Source organism: Protopterus annectens, chromosome 14.part0, assembly GCF_019279795.1.
Source record: "Protopterus annectens isolate FY-2018-M chromosome 14.part0, PAN1.0, whole genome shotgun sequence".
Taxonomy (NCBI): Eukaryota; Metazoa; Chordata; order Ceratodontiformes; family Protopteridae; genus Protopterus; species Protopterus annectens.
In genome coordinates, this window is record NC_056748.1 from 1,026,306,617 (window position 1) to 1,026,326,641 (window position 20,025).

Below are 20,025 nucleotides of genomic sequence, written 5' to 3' on the forward strand. Positions count from 1 at the left end.
ATGACCCAGGACCACCACTCTGCCTTTCTGGAGACACTGGAAAACATGAAGGTCCTACCGAACACCCTGATATTGGGTGATTTCAATTACCCTACCATTAACTGGGAAAACTACTCAAGTACAAACTCCCAGGTCCAGCGCTTCCTGGAATTTATCAACTCAAATGCCCTGGATCAGCTGGTAAACTCCCCTCCCAGAGGTGAAAACATATTGGACATGGTCATCACCAACATGGGCGACAGGTGTTCCACACCGGAGGTCAACCTGTCATTGGTTAGATCAGACCATAAACTAATCACTCTGGATGTCCACACCCCACCACCACCCCCAACCAAGGAAACCACAGTGAAAAACTTTTCTAAAGCAAACTTCACCTTACTTAAGACAGAGGTGGTAATTTTCACAGCCCCCACGCTAAAGGATAACGCTGCCCAAGATGCAGAATCCTTTACAAATGCACTCTATGAGCACCTACAAGGATACATGGATTGTGCCATCCCTAGCAAAACCAAGACTCACTCCCCTAAGAGAAGGAAACCAGTCTGGTGGACCCCTGCCATAAACAGGTTATACAATAAAAGGAGGAAAATAGTTCAGAAAAAAAGCAAATCCCAAGAAGGAAAGACATCCCTGATCAGTATCAGTAAGAAACTAAGGTCCCTCATAAAATCATCCAAGGCTAACTTTGAAAGAAAAATAGCCAAGGATTCGAAAGATGACCACAAAGCCTTCTTTAGCTATGTCAAGAATCTAAGTGGCAACTCGCAGATATGCTCTGAGCTAGTGCAAAATAGCACAAAATATACTGAACCTACTGATATTGCCAACATCCTGGCAGATGGATTCAGTGCAGACTTCACCCCCCTCTCACCTCCAGAAGGGCCCACAACAATACCGGAAAAGTGTAGTGTCCCAGAAATGACAGACGCACAGGTGAAAACAGCCCTTTCAAAAGCGAAAAACACATTGTCAATGGGGCCAGATGGTATCCCAAGATGCGTCTTGTACGAACTACAGAACAAACTAACCCCCCCACCTAAACACGCTGTTCAACCTCAGGCTCTCCACAGGCTACATGCCCATAGAATGGTGCACAGCAATGGTTATTCCTCTCCACAAAGGAGGGACCACAACTGACCCTGGTAACTATCGCCCCATAAGCCTGACTAGCCTGGTCTGCAAGGTTATGGAGCGTATCATCATGGAACTCATTAATAAAGACATTGGGAACCTCCAAACACTTGACCTGACCCAGTTCGGCTTTGTTAAGGGCAGATCATGCCTACTAAACCTGGTTGACTTCTTTGAGACAGTCACCAAGGCCATAGATGAGGGAAAGGTGGTTCACACAGCCTACCTTGACCTCTCCAAGGCATTCGACAACATTCCTCACTCAGGTATTATAGAAAAACTCACCAGCCTGAACATAAACCCCTACATCACAAGATGGGTTGACAACTGGCTTACAGACAGAACTCACGCAGTAAGAATAGCAGGCTCCAGGTCCGACTCTAAACCAGTCACAAGTGGTGTCCCGCAAGGCTAGGTCCTGGGACCCCTACTGTTCGACATATACTACTCAGAAGTACAGGCAAACAATTTCTAAAATATTCTCTTTTTATGCTTTTATTAAATGGTAAGTTACTTAGTTAAGGAAGCCAGCCCCTCAGATTATCAAGACACTATATGGAACTGTATGTATTAAATAGAAATATACAAAAATGTCAAATACGTAAAAAAATAAATTTTAACCCACTCACATTCATTTCATCCCTCAAAGAATGTAACTGGCATGCTCTAAAGTACCTCAGTCTAGATGACGCAGTTGAATTTTTTAATACTACCTTCCTGAACATCCTTAATTACCATGCCCCCATAAGATTTTCCAGAACCAAAGCACAACCCTCCTCATGGCTACAGAAAACCACTAAGTCAGAAATGAAAAACAGGGATAAAGCCTGGGAGCACTGGCACAAAACCAAAACCCCCGCAGCTAGACAGAAATTCCTAGAACTACGCAATAGAGTCAAAAGCTAATAAAACGGGACAAATTCCAATACTACCAGTCTGCCCTAGACTCCTCACAACACAGCCCCAAACAATTCTGGTCCTCCATAAACTCCATCCTCCACCCAGGTAAAGTCAGTACCCCTCCTCCTAACATCCCTCACTCCTCAGAAAATATTGCTACCTCATTCAACACACACTTCACCCAAACCATACTATCACTAGCTAAACAACACAACCCACCTCCCCTCCAACCCACACCTTCAACTAGTAATCTCCCCACTGCCTTCTCTTTTTCTCCTGTACCTACCTCCAACATAAAAAAACTCTTAACTAAACTTAAACCCACCAAATTAGCAGCAGACAACCTCCCAAGTGAATACCTACAAATCGCAGCTGATGCTCTGGCCTACCCAGTATCCATCTTGATTAACCAATCTCTGTCAGAAAGTTACAGTCCCACATTGTGGAAAGTCTCACATATAATTCCCCTCCACAAAGGCGGACCCTCTGCAGAACTAATCAATTACTGCCCCATAGCTATTCTCTCTCCACTCTCCAAAATACTAGAGAGATGCATACACTCTCAGGTCTCACACTACCTCCTTACTAACAACCTCCTTTCCCGTACTCAGCATGGTTTCCGACCAAACCATAGCACCACCACTGCCTTACTCTCCTTTACTAACACTATCCTTCAGCATAAAAACAATGGCTATCTCTCCTCTGCTACTTTCCTAGACCTATCTAAAGCATTTGACATAGTCCCACACAAACAACTTATCTCTGTCCTCAGTAACCTATCCTTCTCACAATCAGTCACCAACTGGTTTCAGAGTTACCTGTCTGACCGCCAACAATCCGTTGTATGGCAGAATGACATATCTCCCCAACTACCTGTCTCCATAGGGGTTCCCCAAGGATCCATCCTTGGACCCCTACTTTTCTCTGTTTACACCAATAATCTAGCCTCTGCCACCAAACATGGCACACTCATCCAATACGCAGATGACTCAACCATCATCTGCTCAGCCCAGTCCCTACCCAAACTGCAAAAAGTCACACAGGAAGCCTTTTCCTCTGTTGAAACATGGTTATCCAATGCCCAATTAATACGCAACCCAAACAAAACTAAACTACTCATATTCCAACCCACCAAACATACTCAAAACAACTCTCACTTTAACATCACAGCAAAAGACAACACCACTATATACCCAACTGAACACACCAAATTGCTAGGAGTGGAAATAGACAATAAACTAAAATTTGACATTCACATATCCATGACCATAAAAAAAGTCCACAAAAAACTAGGAGCATTATACAGAAATAAACAATTTCTCACCAAAGCAGCAAAGATTTCAATAGCAAATTCCCACCTTATCTCCACCCTACTTTATGCCTCTCCAGTATATACCAACCTAAGGCAATGTGATCTAAACAAGCTAGAGACCTGCTACAACAAAATCGCCAAATTAAGCCACAGGGGCATCCTACCATAGTCACCACTGTCTCTCACTTGCTGAACTGGGCTGGCTTGAACTCCCTCACCTCCTTCAGTGGTATCAACTCTCACTCGCCCACAAACTAGTAAACCATCCACTAAATGTCCCATCCCTCCAGAATCTACTCCAACCCTATCGCACCACCAGACCACTAAGATCCAGCAACAAAAATCACTTGCAGATCACTAAAGCCAATAACTCTGCTGGTGAAGCACTATTCTCTTGCGCCATAGCCAAATTATGGAACTCACTCCCACCCACAATTACCTCCATACCATCATGCACCAACTTCAAAACTTTATTAAAAGCGCACCTAAAAACATGCTGACTATGCCCTTGCAACTCCCACTCTAATATCATCCACCCCATCCAACTACTACCTTTCTTTCACCTCCACTAACTACATTGATGATAGCAAGCTCAGATGCTCATAAGCCTAGTACTTATTATAGAGCAGGAACTTCTCATTGTTACATTTGTTAATGCCTGTTATGTACTTCACAGATAAAGATTCTAGTTGTCTACTGATGTACTATGTTCTTCATCTGTAAATATGTTGTAAGTAATTTCTATGTTAAATTGTTAATCGCTATGTAATCCAATGTAACTACTGTCTGTTTATTTTACTGTGGAGCTTTTCTCCCCGGGCCTCCGCTGAAAATGGACCCACGTCCAGTCGGACACTCCCGGTCAACAAATTTAAATAAATAAATAAATAATAATAAATAATAAAAACAGGGTTTTTCACACCTGGGATATGAACTTAGATTATTAAATTTGTCTCTATTAGTTCTAGGCTGATAACAAATAATTTGATTTTAATCTGTAAATGCCTAAGAAACATTTCACTGGCATATACATTAGGGATTGTGTTTGCATCAAACCATGCTGGAACAAGGAATTCTGGTCTTTATTCCAATTATCCAACTTTTAGAACTGCTCTGGGGATTAGCTCTTTCCATGACAGAGCAGGTTCTCTATGGAATGTTCTACCAATACAAATAAAGGAGAAATATATAAGAGCATTAGATAATTATTTTGAAATAAGGTTATCACATATCCACTAGCAGTAGGAAAACTCTAATAAAGTCTCTATAAAGGTTTTGAGTTTGTATTACAATCATTGAACACTGAACATTAAGGCGTCTTGCATACCAAGATTACAACCTGAGGCTTATCTTCAAGGATGCATTAAATGTGGAGATAACAGCTTTCAATGGTTCATTTCACTTTTTTCTTCATCTAGTGAACTTTTAAGGAAACTTCTTGCCCTTTGCAAATTAGCATCTCTAGAACAACCTAGCTGTTGTACTACATAACTGTGAATATGTTTTTAGATGGTCAAGATCTGCCAGCCTGCTAGCTATCTCCTGTTCTGCCATCCTGTTAGACAGAGGGCTGTTGTGCTGCAGACTGGTCTATTAGAGATTAGCCAAGGCTATCCGCATCTACAGATAGATTTTTCTAGATTACTAAAAATAGCAGGAAGTAAAGAAATGAGTAATCTAACACCTCTACCTCCCCTGTCACATTGCCTACAGAAACAACAAGTAAAAGTTATGGACAGATTTATAGTAAGCCTTGGGAAAACATGCTCATAAAGTTATTTAGGTAATTACTAGGTGTGCAGTCCAGGAGACCAGGAATCAGCATAGGCTAAATTACCATCTAACCCAAAGCACTGTAGGTGAATGAAAGCTGAGGGAATCAAATTCTGTAGCACAGGAAGTAGCCTGTTAAAGGCTTATAGCCTTAATTCTCTGTGTTAACTGACAGTACTGGACTGAGAAAGCCCTACAAGAGAAAGTCTGCTGAAATGGATGCTTTAAAAAAAATGTTAAGTAAAGTTTGTAGACAGCGCAGCTTCATATTTACTATTCAAGGACTTACTCACAGAGGTTGCATTTGTGAATGTGGGTGAGTGGGCTGCTCTACTGCTCATTGTGTGTAAAACAATGAGGTTCTAACTCCCTGAACACAACTCAGTGAACTTCCACTCCATGGTCAGTGTTTCCACCAGCAAATAATTGCCAATGTGGTTTATAAGTGCACACAAGCAGCAATTCCCTTCTTTTGGGAGTTTTCTTTATTCTTTGTGTTTGCATGACAGTGGAGTTATTATATATGGGGATCAGGAGGGCTTGCACCCATGCAAAAAAATGCTTGCATTTAAAATTTCATCTGATTGATTTCCCAAGCAGTTTTGATCAGCAAGTTGGCTCTTCACGCAGTTCTAACTTCATGTGTGTGTGTGTGTGTGTGTGTGTGCGTGCGTGCGTGCATGTGTGTGTGTGTGTGTGCGCGCAAGTACATGCATATGCATAGTCATGTACATCTGTATCTGTATGAGGGCACTTCTGCTTTGCTCTGTCTAACCACAGTGATTTTTTTGTTTTAGATGGAAACAGCTGCACTTTAACTACAGAGATTGCATCATCAAATCTGGACTTGAGAACCAGTTCTTCACAAAGCAGTTCAGAGGAAACACTGGGGAAGAAACTCCTGCACAAACTGAGTGAGTACACTACTATTTAAACTCAGACAATGAACTTTTCTCATTGGGGTGTGATACCATTAAGTGATTCGACTTATTCATTCTAGTATGTTAATACTAAATCCTGACCTTGCATTGTCTATGCAGCCAAAATATTTTATACACACATATTGCAGAATTCTTTCAGGAGATCTTGGTGGCCCAAGATATTGGGCTTCATACATATTGGTTTACAAAGTCCACTGAACATGTGGGAGAAACAGATAAATGTAGGTTTTGTAAAACAGAATTGGAAACAGTTACACACCTCGTTGCTGGTTGTGACATACTAATGGCAGAAGGACTATATACTGAAAGGCATAATAATGTGGTGAGACTGTTGCACTGGGGATTGTGCATACATTATGGTATTGACGTGTCTGATACTATTTTCATCAACTTTAATCGTAGTTTGACTTAAGATGGGGTCCATTCATGTCATGGTTTAGAAACCCAAAAGATTTGGAGAAATTAAAAAGAGATCAGATCTTAAGTGGCTGCAAATCGGTACTTTGACTCAAAATAACTCCAACATAAATCATTACAGTTCTATAAAGACTTTGTTTAAGAGCTAAACATAAATGCAAAAATAGAGTAATATCAGATTAATGTACTAATCTTGAACCCATTCCCAAAACAAAACACACAAAAAACAAAAACAATTTACATTATGCAAAGGGCTTTGCTCATCTTCATCTTTCTACACAGCTGGTAGCCCCCTCCTCTGCCACATCCTGTAGATGGATTTACTTCACCACAGCCTCAATTTAAATGCATTAACTCCATGGTTGTACAATCACGGCAAAGGGAACTAGTGACTGGGATTCATAGTTAGTGGAACTGCAAAGCAACTTGTTCTGAATTGAGTAGGTCAATTTGCTCTGTTCTACCATTTAAGACTTCATTATCAAGAAAAGTCCCACTAGAGCAATGTTATTAAGTAGGAATTTGCATGACTATGAATTGTCCAACTGGAGCAGTTCTGCACTACTCCTCTGACTTCCCTAACAACCCACACCACACAGCTGAAACAGTCCTAGAAGACACCATACAGACACCCACTACCCGCACCACAGACAGACACACACACACACACACACACACACACACACACACACACACACACACACAAGCACATACAATCTCACACACACACACACACACACACACACACACACACACACACACACACACACACACACATACATCAGCACATACAATCAACCACACACACACACACACACACACACACACACACACACACACACATACATCAGCACATACAATCAACCACACACACACACACACACACACACACACACACACACACACACACACACACATACATCAGCACATACAATCAACCACACACACACACACACACACACACACACACACACACACACACACACACACACACACACACACACACACACACACACACACACACACACACACAGTTTATTGATGTGTTTATTGCCACTTGCTGTTGTGTGGCTGGGGAAATCAACTTTGGTGATCTGGAGAATCTTGACCCTTTTTACCCACATTGGCAGTTTATCTCTGGTTGTGTAATGACTTCCTACCCCCTCCCATCCCTCATACACAGGTACTGTATCCCTGAAGTCTTGGTTACTCCAAACCCTACTCCACCCTCCTTAGACATAGACAATGTTTCGTGGTGGTCTATGGGGTCCTGACCTTTCCCTATCCCTTATACATAGCCAGTATATTCCTGGAGGTATAATGGCTCATTGAACCTTTGACACCCCCCCCCCAAGATATACACAAAATATACAGAGTAGATTCCAAACCTCCACCCACCCCCTCCCTATCTGTTATTAAGTAGGAATTTGCATGACTATGAATTGTCCAACTGGAGCAGTTCTGCACTACTCCTCTGACTTCCCTAACAACCCACACCACACAGCTGAAACAGTCCTAGAAGACACCATACAGACACCCACTACCTGCACCACAGACACACACACACACACACACACACACACACACACACACACACACACACACACACACACACACACACACACACACACACACACACACACACACACACACACACACACACACACACACACACACACACATACATCAGCGCATACAATCAACCACACACACACACACACACACACACACATACATCAGCACATACAATCAACCACACACACACACACACACACACACATACATCAGCACATACAATCAACCACACACACACACACACACACACACACACACACACACACACACACACACACACACACACACACACACACACACAGTTTATTGATGTGTTTATTGCCACTTGCTGTTGTGTGGCTGGGGAAATCAACTTTGGTGATCTGGAGAATCTTGACCCTTTTTACCCACATTGGCAGTTTATCTCTGGTTGTGTAATGACTTCCTACCCCCTCCCATCCCTCATACACAGGTACTGTATCCCTGAAGTCTTGGTTACTCCAAACCCTACTCCACCCTCCTTAGACATAGACAATGTTTCGTGGTGGTCTATGGGGTCCTGACCTTTCCCTATCCCTTATACATAGCCAGTATATTCCTGGAGGTATAATGGCTCATTGAACCTTTGACACCCCAAGATATACACAAAATATACAGAGTAGATTCCAAACCTCCACCCACCCCCTCCCTCTCTGGTTTTGGGACACACACACACACATACACAAGCAGACACACACATGCAGACACACACACACACACACACACACACACACACACACACACACACACACACACACACACACAAACAGACAAACACACACACACACACACACACACACACACACACACACACACACACACACACACACACACACACACACACACACACACACACACACACACACACACACACACACACACACACATACATCAGCACATACAATCAACCACACACACACACACACACACACACACACATACATCAGCACATACAATCAACCACACACACACACACACACACACACACACACACACACACACACACACACACACACACACACACACACACACACACACACACACACACACACACACACACACACACACACACACAGTTTATTGATGTGTTTATTGCCACTTGCTGTTGTGTGGCTGGGGAAATCAACTTTGGTGATCTGGAGAATCTTGACCCTTTTTACCCACATTGGCAGTTTATCTCTGGTTGTGTAATGACTTCCTACCCCCTCCCATCCCTCATACACAGGTACTGTATCCCTGAAGTCTTGGTTACTCCAAACCCTACTCCACCCTCCTTAGACATAGACAATGTTTCGTGGTGGTCTATGGGGTCCTGACCTTTCCCTATCCCTTATACATAGCCAGTATATTCCTGGAGGTATAATGGCTCATTGAACCTTTGACACCCCCCCCCCAAGATATACACAAAATATACAGAGTAGATTCCAAACCTCCACCCACCCCCTCCCTCTCTGGTTTTGGGACACACACACACATACACAAGCAGACACACACATGCAGACACACACACACACACACACACACACACACACACACACACACACACACACACACACACACACACACACACACACACACACACACACACACACCACAGACACTCTGACACTTATGCAAACACACACACATATGGGGAAGGCTACATATAAAAGGAATGGCTGCAGAAACAAAGAAGTAGAGATGTTTGCCTCTCTGTGGAGGAGTAGCTGAAAGAGAGATGTTTTCATCTAGAGTGATGGTGGGAAAGAAAATAAAAAAGGAAGGGTAACTGTTGGGATCATGGAGACCAGAACCTGAGTAACACAGCAACAAGAAAACAACTGGAAAGCCTTAGATTTCCAACCACTAGAAAGGTATTATATGTTGGGTGAGTGATTAACTACAGTACCAGTCAGTGTTAAAATATTTTGAATTTTGTGTTGTTTGAAATAATAAACTTAAAATTGTTCATTGAAAAAGTGTGATAATATGGTGAGATATAATGTTCTTGAATGTTTAAAAAAGGTATTTTATAATGTAACCACTGTGTGCTCTGTGAAAGCTAATAAGTTGTCTTAAAACTGAGAGTTTCTCTCCTTAAGAAAAATCACACATAAAGGATTGAGACACTAACATAAAGTAGTACATAAAGGTAAGCACTTGTTCTTACTGAATTAATAATTTATAAAAAAAATATATCCCTTGGAGAAACTTTGGCAAAATGCTACTATTACCCTCCATGTGGATGTATGGGAAATGCTTTTGAGCTACTGTGAGCCTTATAAATGTGAAGTTCAGAAGTGTGTGTGTGTGTGTGTGTGTGTGTGTGTGTGTGTGTGTGTGTGTGTGTGTGTGTGTGTGTGTGTGTGTGTGTATTGGAATGGGGAACAGCAACTCTCCCAAAAAAAGTACTACTGGATGAATTCTTAAAAGAACTGTAAGTAGAGTAAGAGGCCTCCTTTGCCTCATGGATTCATGCAGTCATAGATTGTTACTAGGCTAATGACCCGGGAAGACTTTCTAAATCTAGCCAAGTTTTCCTGAAAGAATAATGATGTCCTGCATTCAAATATGACAATGAAGGCCAGGTATTTATAAGCTATCTCTGTCTATAAGGGACATAGGTGCTAGGCCTGTTGTAAATTTCCTATTCCCCATCCACTGGTCTAGGTTGTGCTTAAACTGGGTAATAGATGAACCCAGCTACACATGGATGTGAAGCCTATTCCATAGGAGGGGCAGTCTCTGGGGCACATATCTGTCTCTCCAGCATGTTCTATTTATGTCACAAACAAAAGTCAGGTCTCTAGAACTTGCATTTCTGACATTGTTTGACTTATGTAGGAGATTCATAAGCATGGGGTTTGCAGATGCCTTGTAAGCCAGGCATAGATCACCCCTCAGCAATCTATAGGAGCCTGAGTAGAGGGAAGGGGTTTTAAGGCACTCTGCATAAGGCAGGTTTATGATGCCTTGTATTCTTTTTGTAAGAAACCTTTGAGGTCACTCCAGTTGCTGCAAATGACTGGTCAGGTACATACCAAAGGGGGCATTGTACTCTATGACTGGTCTGATAAGGATGCAATAGAGTGGGGAAAATTACCTCTTTGGACCTAGATGCCATTCCATTACTTATACGTTGTGCAATATAAAAGGATTTCCTCACCACTGTGGCCACATAATGGTCAAAAGTAAGCTACTGTCTACGTGCATACCCAGATCCATGACCACTGGAAATTAGAGATGTATTATTGTTGCTTTCCAAAGGGTACAATTATGCATTTCTTAGCAATGAATTTAAGACCCTCTTGAAGAATGCTAGTGTCTGCAGAAGAGATGATGATAACCCCCAGCTTACAATCATCTGAAAACTTAGTCAGCCATAAACCTTCAGCACTTGCTTCTATTTTGACAAATACATGCTAAAAAGGAGCGGGCCCAGTACTGAGCCCTGGGGGACTCTGTTAGTGACTGGCCTCTTGATGGAAGTAGTCTCACCTATTTTGACCTCTTGGATCCTCTCAGTTAGCCAGTTTTGTTATCCAGCGAGTAAAATATTGTTACACCATGGGATTGTACTGATGACTGCAGGATACAGTTATGCTCTTCTGACCAGATAGACACATGCACACACGCATGTGCACGCACACGCACACACACACACACACACACACATACACACACACACACACACACACACACACACACACACACACACACACACACACACACACACACACACACACACACACCATTTGACTGCAGTGAAATTAGAGCCCCTACCTAACTAGGTACACCAGCTAGAGAACTCAGTACATAATGCAAGTGTCATAGAACAAGTCTTGCTAAGGCAAGGAGTAAGAGACACATTAACTACATTCTGAAAATGAGCTAAGTGAAACAACTCTTGAACTATGTTTAAAAAGAATTCTATAGTATGAAAAAACATAGCAGAGTGAGAAGTACTGTTGAGTTTTTTAACAAAGTGACATGCAACTGTTGAAAGAAAAACATACTGAATTGCTGGAGGGCTGCTTACTAAAAGAAGTGCATAGCAAATGACTGCAAGGTTGTTTACCAAAAATGTGCATAGTGAGCATACTAATTAGTTGATAGAAATGTGCTTAGAAGAAAAAAAAATTATTCTGTAGTATGAAGCATGTGTTTAGGAATATTGGTGAAAGAAAGTACTGAAGCCAGTAGTGAAAGTGGCAAAAACTGCTGTAATTTTCAAAATGCAAACAGCAATTTATAGAATTTAAATGTCAAACTGAAACCAATGAACTATAAAGAATTGTGTTGTCAGGTTACCTGTGGCTTATGGAAAGACGATGCAAATTACTCCAATGTAGGAAGTCTTGCTGGTAAATGCAACATATGGAAAAGTGGCGTGCTTACAATAAAGTAAAGCAGTAACTGATTTAAAAGTTGGAAACCATTGTCATGACCCAAAGTCTGTGTTCAGAAATGGTAGTGTACTGAAAAAATAATGCTTTCTTCCTATTATGGTAAGTTAGACAACAGACAATTTTAAATTCTGCACACTGGGGTGTGCTAAGAAAAAAAAGGATTGTAATCACTTTTTATTTTTGAGAAAATAAATCAGACAAGTCTGAAATGTTTGCACTAGACAATGGTAACAGTGCTGCATACTATAACTACAGTTTAAGCAATGTGTATATTGTTACTGAAGCTATGAATTCATTGGTATGGTGGTTCTAAAACAGGTCAGATGCAACATGAAAACTCAGTAACATTTCTGAATTCTGCCTGTTTGCCCTGTGACTTGGAATGAAATTCATCAGGGGAGGTTTTATGGTATGCAACTGAACTGTGTATTGGAAAAAGGATCCCAAGTATGTGAGAGCATTTTGTAATGAAGGGCAATTTGAGTCTTGGAAAGGAAGACACCAAATGAGTGGGAAAATTTACAATAAAAAGAAAAATTAATTTGTTGATTGCAGGGTATAAAGCTGATGGTTTTAGAGTATGTAGAGTGAAACCTTTACAAGCTGCTGAAGCAAATTCAGGATATGGTTTGTTGCAACATAAAACAAGACTACTGATTACATGAGACAAAAATTTCTCGTATCTGTGAAGTATTCCATGTTTAGGACAAGTGAAAAGAAAAATATATTGGTTATATGAGACAGACATTTCTTGTAACTGCAAAGTATTCTGTGTTTATGGCAAGTGAAAAGAAACATATATTGCTTAAATGAGGCAGACATTTTTGTATTTGTGAACTGTCTTGTATTTAAAGAAAATGAAAATCACTGCCTTGTTTTGCTTTCCAAACATTGGAAGTACAAAGTCTGGTAGAAACTGTATTCAGCTGAAAGCTTGTTGTGAAGTAAAAACAAAGAAGTGTGCAGTATGTGAAAATCACTGATAAATGGTGGAACTTCATACAGCACTGAATCTTCCCAGGTGATATCAGTAGCAAAGAGTTTAACTTTGTAAAATTTTGAATTATGGTAGGTGCTGTCTGAACACTAGTGACGAACTCAATACAGTATTGACTAGTATTATCTGCTGCCAGAACAGTAGTAAGAAATCTACAGTAAAGTAAATGACACCTAAATAAAAAGCAAGTCTTCGTAAGAAGTAAATTGTTAATGCTGAGGAACTGGTATACCTTCATCAATATTTGATCTGTGCTATATAGAGAACTGTTACAGCAACAAAAGTAGGTCTTTTGTAGCAGTTGAAGAATAGCTTAGTCTTCCTGAATAGCGAATTGTTAATGCTGCGGAACTGGTATACCTACATTGGTACTTGACATGTGCCATGTAGGGATGCTGCAGCAACAAAAGCAGGTTTTGTGGCTGTTGAAGGGTAGCTTTTCCTTCTGGAATAGTGAATTGTTAACACTGAGGAGCTGGTATACCTACATATATATTTGACCTGTGCCTTTCAGGGACCTGTTGCAGCAATAAAAGTAGGTCTTTGTGGCAGTTGAAGGATAGCTTAGAAAACAAAATTTTACATTGGTGTCATACTAAAAACATGCAACAAATAAGATCTGAAACAAGGTGTTTTACCAAAACATTGGTGGCATTTTGTGAAACAAAAGTTAGTGTAAGGTGCTGTTTATACATACAAAACCTTCTAAGAGGGGAAACCGAGTTCACTGCTGAATAAAGCAAGAAACAGACATTGTTTTTAAAAAGTTAAAACTTTCTAACAAAGAAAAGTAAAAATTATAAAAGCTGTGGTTTCAGAAAGTTCAATCCTCCTGATAAGGAGAACGAGGTTCCTTGCCATCTAAAGCAAGAAATAGGTATTAACTCCAGTGAAGGAGCAAGGGGTAGGTGAATGGTTCCAGGAGAAACTGGAGGAAGAGAGGGATATAGAGAGGTGTGGAGACTATTTAAGTAATATTAGTATAACTAAGTGGCATTTGGATCTGTTCAACAGCCATTGCATAATTTTTCTTTACCCAATCTTTTTCATGACCCAGCCAGGTCATTTGTTCTACTTGAGAAACAACCAGTCATGGGAGACAATCATCCTAGCAGCCATCAATGTTTTTGTTATGTCTTATGCCTCTTCCTTGTAGCAGCCTTGAATGAGCAGAGATCCCACAACCATCAATGTTTTTCTTATGCTTTATGTCCCTTTCCTTGCAGCAGCCTTAAACGAGTGGAGATCCCACAATTTAGGCCTCCTCCAGCATGTATACTTCTGTGTATGCCTCAATGCATGCTGCAGCATATAAGCTGCTTAGTGTAAGCTTTTTCCCAACCCTTATACTAAGCTGCTAGAATATTCCAGAATATTCAGTATCCACTCAGTGCCAGTCTTACAGAGGACTAGGTTATATCTTTGTTAATCGGGTAAATGGGCTAATGCAAGAACCATTCTCAGCCATGATGCAGGCCAAAATGTAGCTACATAACAAACAGGATTTCAAACAAATGAAGTTTACAAACAAATTTACTCACAACCTTAAGCTAACAAGTTAACATTGGTGCATTATATTCTTTACATCAGGTTTGTTTCCTTGCTTAATACTACAGGCAGTAGAATAGATATGCTAAGCAAATAATCCAAGTCCTTAAACAGTAGAAACATAAACAAGTAAATGACCAGAACTTGTCAGAAATTTGGGATGCATGTCTAGGCTTAAAAAGGCCCTTGTGTTCATTAGCCTAGTAAACACCTATGAATCTATAACGTGACTGATATATGTAGTATGCAATTCAGGTATTCATACAGCTGAGATATAACAGATAAGTCACAGAGAATTATACCAAAATGCAGTTGGATACTGGAAGGAGTCACGTGTGTTTATTTGATTGAGAGTCTAACCACTATCAAAACATTTACATTTGTTTTCCATGTGGAGAAATTGGCCAAAATCTTTCTTGAAACTAACAGATTCTAAAGGCTCGCTAATATAGTGTGAAAAGGAATTCCAAACTGCTGCAGCAAGTTTTGAATAAACCTTTTTCTCCTATTACCTTTGTAAAACTGGGCCTCACCAAAGAGGATGCATTATTTGCAGATAAACAAGATGTGAATGGAGGCTGGCTTAGGTGGAAATTTGCTGTCAGTGTTGGGCTGTAAGAACAATTTAATAGTTTAAAGGTAAAGTAGTTTAGAAGAATTGTTTCCCTGGCTGTTATTGGTAACTATTTATGTTGTTTAAGGTGTAGAAGTGGTGCTTTCTAGAACTATATAGGGAAATAAATTGACAGATTAAGTTAATAGTAACCTAAAGAGTGTGGGTATTGTAGGCTGAGTTTAATACATGTCTTAAGCCACTTAAAGTTAAGCATTACAGTGGTATATAACCCCACCTCTCACATCTTCTAATGCCATCAGAAATCTACTAGATGCCATAATATGCATTATTAAAGGGGGAACGTTACTGCAGTTGGTGAGTTCAACTCATGAGAATCTTTTGAACAAAAAACTCTTACAAGATAAGCTGGATCAGCACTCATTGCATCAGGTGGTTAACCCTTCCACTATACCTAAACCTTAATGTAATAAGTACACTCTACTTAAGTACAGACTCTTCGCTATCCCACACAGGTCCTCCCTTCTACAGTATTCCCACCCTTCTTGAGTAGTCACTGCATTATTACCACCATTTTTTCTGCAAAAACTACAAAGATTCCTAGTTGTATAAACATATTCCGATCCCTTAGATATAAACAAGACTCCTCCATACTGTATAATATAGACTGACTTGGTCTGTCCTACAAATCAGAAAGCCTGCAACACTGTCTTAGAATTCCTACTCAGTACCACCTTACCTCTTTTCAGGATAGTTTTTCCACCAGTTAGCACATGCATCAAATACAGTCCTGTCCCTTGGATGAATACAGCAGTTTAGAAAGACATTCATGCTGCTATAGAAGCTTGGAGGTCTTTTAGAATTTTTTTATTATCATGTCAACTGTAGGAGTGATTGCTCATCCAGAAATCAGTGACAAAAATGGTCAGCATTCCAAAGTCACCTGCCTTCAAGCACGGCAGTTAAGGCTTCTCAAAATCTCTAAAATGTTTCCAGAGAAAGGTCAGTAATTTGTTAAATTCAAGACTCTGCTTCTTCTGATTTTCAGACTTAATGGTCAGTTCCTCTCTGATTATGCAGTAAATGTCACTCTGCTGACTAGTTTACAGTACCAGTACAAATCAGCTGTATCAATACTGCTATTACTCAGATGGAAGCTTAGCCAACATTACACATCTATCTTCCAGTTTTACAATATGGTGATTCATGAAGTAAGTGTTTAAAAAATACCCAGATATGGAGATGCTAGATCTGCAAGACTAATGCTAGAATCCTTTGATATCCTCTTTCGTTAATGTATCACTGCTCAGCTTCACCATGACAAACATGTGGAAGTCATCAGAGTAACTCCCCTCCGTAAGCAAGGTGATCCCCTGTTGTCTTCTCGTTCTGTCTCATCTTCTCATTGTGTACAGTTCTGGAGTAAGCCCTCTCTTCACAACTCTCCTCCCATTTACATGCATATGACCTTCTAACTTTTCAGCAGCTTTGCTTCAGAATGAGGTATAGTACACTAACAACCACCTTGTATCTTACTAATCACCCCTATAATTCTATGGGCAATGACAAAGTTACCGCAACAGTATTCACGGACATTACAAAGGGTTTTGAGACTGTCCAGTACACTTTGCTTCTCCATAAATTAACTTGGTACAAACTTACCTCTAAAAAAACAGTTTTCTGAGTTAATGACCATTTAAAGTCCAGGTAGACAGTTCCCTCTCTCACTCAAAGCAATAAAGACAGGTGACATAAATTATTCAGTTCCACAGTGCTTTTCCTTAACAACAACAAAAAAATGAAGCCATGATCTCTTGAATTTCACCTTTAAGTAGTTCAATATATTATGTCCAACCTTTTAAATACCTTAGCTCTTGGCTTGACTGCTGGCTTATCTTTAAAACTCATATTGATATCATCATGGCTTCTAAAGTAAAGGCGATGTTGGCATCATGCCACAAACATCTGTTAATCCGTGAAGCAGAAAGAATAACTGGAAAAGTACTGCTTCCTGTCATGGAGTCTAATAGTCTAATGGTTTGACTGTTATGCTGGCTGCAGTAAGCGTCATGTTCTCTTAAATAAGAGCTGTAAACTTATGGTACAACTTCCTTATTTGGAACATTATTGTGTTACCCTTAGTAAAGTTGAAGCCCTACCCCTAACCCACAGAGCTAAGACTGCTTCCTTATCTCCAAAGTTCTTTATCTGAAACATTATCCCACACTAGGATCCTTCTTGCTGCACAAAACTTTAACTCATAACCTAGGTTTCTCTCTGCATTTTCCACATTGCTATCCCTAATTATAAACTTGGAATGCTTAACCAAAACTTTCTCTTACTGGGGTCCAAACCCATAGATCTCTCTTTTTGACTATACAGAGCTCACCATGTTTTTCTAAATTAAAATCGAGTCTATCTGCCATACCGCTCAACTGTCCAGATTTTCACAAGAATATCTAGATTTTTGCCTCATATTTTTGGTTTGTTCCTGATAAACTCTGAGGTTTTCTGGCAAATCACTGAGGATTGAAGTCAGTAGATAATGACAGAAATTTGAGTTTCAAACTTCATGTCCTCCAGAAGATGCACGCTAACACAAAACCTGCTATTCTAGCAACTTTCTAAGTTTATAAGAGCAATATTTAAATTCTGTCTATTTTTAGGCCTTTGTTCTCCCAATATGTTTGGCTTTGCCCAAATTATTTGCACTAAAAGGTTAAGAGGTGTACTATCTTCTCATCACCAGACAAATACTTTGTGTAGCTGTTCATACTAAGAATCTTTTGCACTTAGGTTCTTGATCAAACTCTATTATCAACCATTACTAAAAAAACTGTTGTTGTTTTCATTTGGTCACTGCTACAGTAGCCTTAGCTGTATGGGTTGAATCTTGCTATGGATTTAACAGCTGGCCACATCCAAAGCTATAAGGGTACCTTTCATGTGTCCGAAACTTTAATCAGCTCGAGCAGAGCTGAGCAACAATCATGTTTGTGTGTGAAGCCCTTCAGAGCTTTCCTGCCAACAAAGAGAGTAAGTACTCCTCTGCAGGCTTCTGAGGATGAATGGTCAGCTAATGCTTTTAAATTGCTGGCCATATAAGTTCCCTTCAGGGGAAAAAAAACTTCCACTTTATAACAAAAATTGTACTTTTTCTGTAAAATGAGAGTTTTAAGGCTGGGTAAAGTGCTTTTAATGACTATAACATGCCTTTTAATTACTTTTAAATGGGAATGTCACTTTTTTTTTTACTTTTGTAGTAAAACAATGTTAAAACTTATTTTAAACTATATTTTATTCAAGGAAAGTCAGTTTATTTTACTTTTTGTAGCTGAAGTAAGCATTTAAAGTGCTTTTTATTGTGTATTAATAGGAAACTTGTTACTTTTCCCCCACAACTTACCTGATTTACAAACATCTGTTGCTAGGCTTCCCCAGGAATTAGGCATCTTTTTGGATTAACCATGAAACAACTTACTGGTTCCTCAGTTCTTTCCTCTTCTAGCCACAAAACAAGTAAATTTATTCAGCCACTACCACCTCAGCAGGCTGCTAATGTGTCTCAGACACAGGTACCTGACACTGCTGTAGCCAAAGCATGTTCCTCAGATCACTCATCTTTTCCTTGGGTCATGCTGGTGTAGTCCCTACATCCACCATGGACTGGGGGGTTAGACACTTCTTCTGGGGCTGTTGGAGTGTCCTTGATGGGTACTGAAGAGCTAATCTTGTCAGTCTTGGGAGAAGGGGCAGAAAATGCCATTCTTTCTAGCCAGCAAGTTGTATCCATTTGTAGGGAAACCTTTGATGACAACACTGGTTCTGTTTCTTCAGAAATATCTGTCTAAAAGGAAAAAAAACCCTAAAACGTGTTTTCGCCTGTCTCACTTATTCTGAACAAGCTAGACATGGGTAATTTACTGGGCTTAGTTTAGGGTTTAGTGCAGGAAAAAAAAACATTGAAGAGACTGAACCTGTAAATTATTCTGAAAGAACAGATTGTGTTTTGTCTCCACAGACGCCTGACTCAGATTCTGAGGCGAGTGTGGCCAGTCCCTTTGAAGTATTCTCCTTCTATGTAACTATTTCCGGAATGAAACCGATGTTTCAGTAGTTGAAAAGTGATGTTTCTTAGTCTCTTAAGAAATATGATTTGCTAGAACTGGAATTTCCAGAATATTATACTATTCCTCCTGTTTTTTTTCCCTTGGAGAGTGTTTTTGTCACAGCCTGCATCTTGCCTGACAGCCAGCCTGCTGAGCCTTAGAAAGCAGACGGACTGTATAAAGTTACCCAGATAAAATCACCAACCTTTTATTACAGATACAAAACTTTCACTGACTAAGCGCTTTCACCCTGGTAGGGCATCTTCAGAGTCAGTCCATACATTTAGTGATAATCATTATATACTTTTGGTGGTCATCAATGTAATCAAGGCTAATTGAACG

General features: G+C 40.2%; 1 protein-coding gene across 1 annotated transcript in view; it reads left to right on the plus strand.

Moving 5' to 3' along the window:
- The window catches only part of CNNM1 (cyclin and CBS domain divalent metal cation transport mediator 1), a 580,179-nt gene that overhangs the window by 535,665 nt on the left and 24,489 nt on the right, over positions 1 to 20,025 (plus strand). The window contains exon 10 of the mRNA XM_044056831.1: positions 5,914 to 6,030. Within this exon, the coding sequence (XP_043912766.1) occupies positions 5,914 to 6,030 (117 nt within the window). The remainder of the gene's footprint in view (positions 1 to 5,913; positions 6,031 to 20,025) is intronic.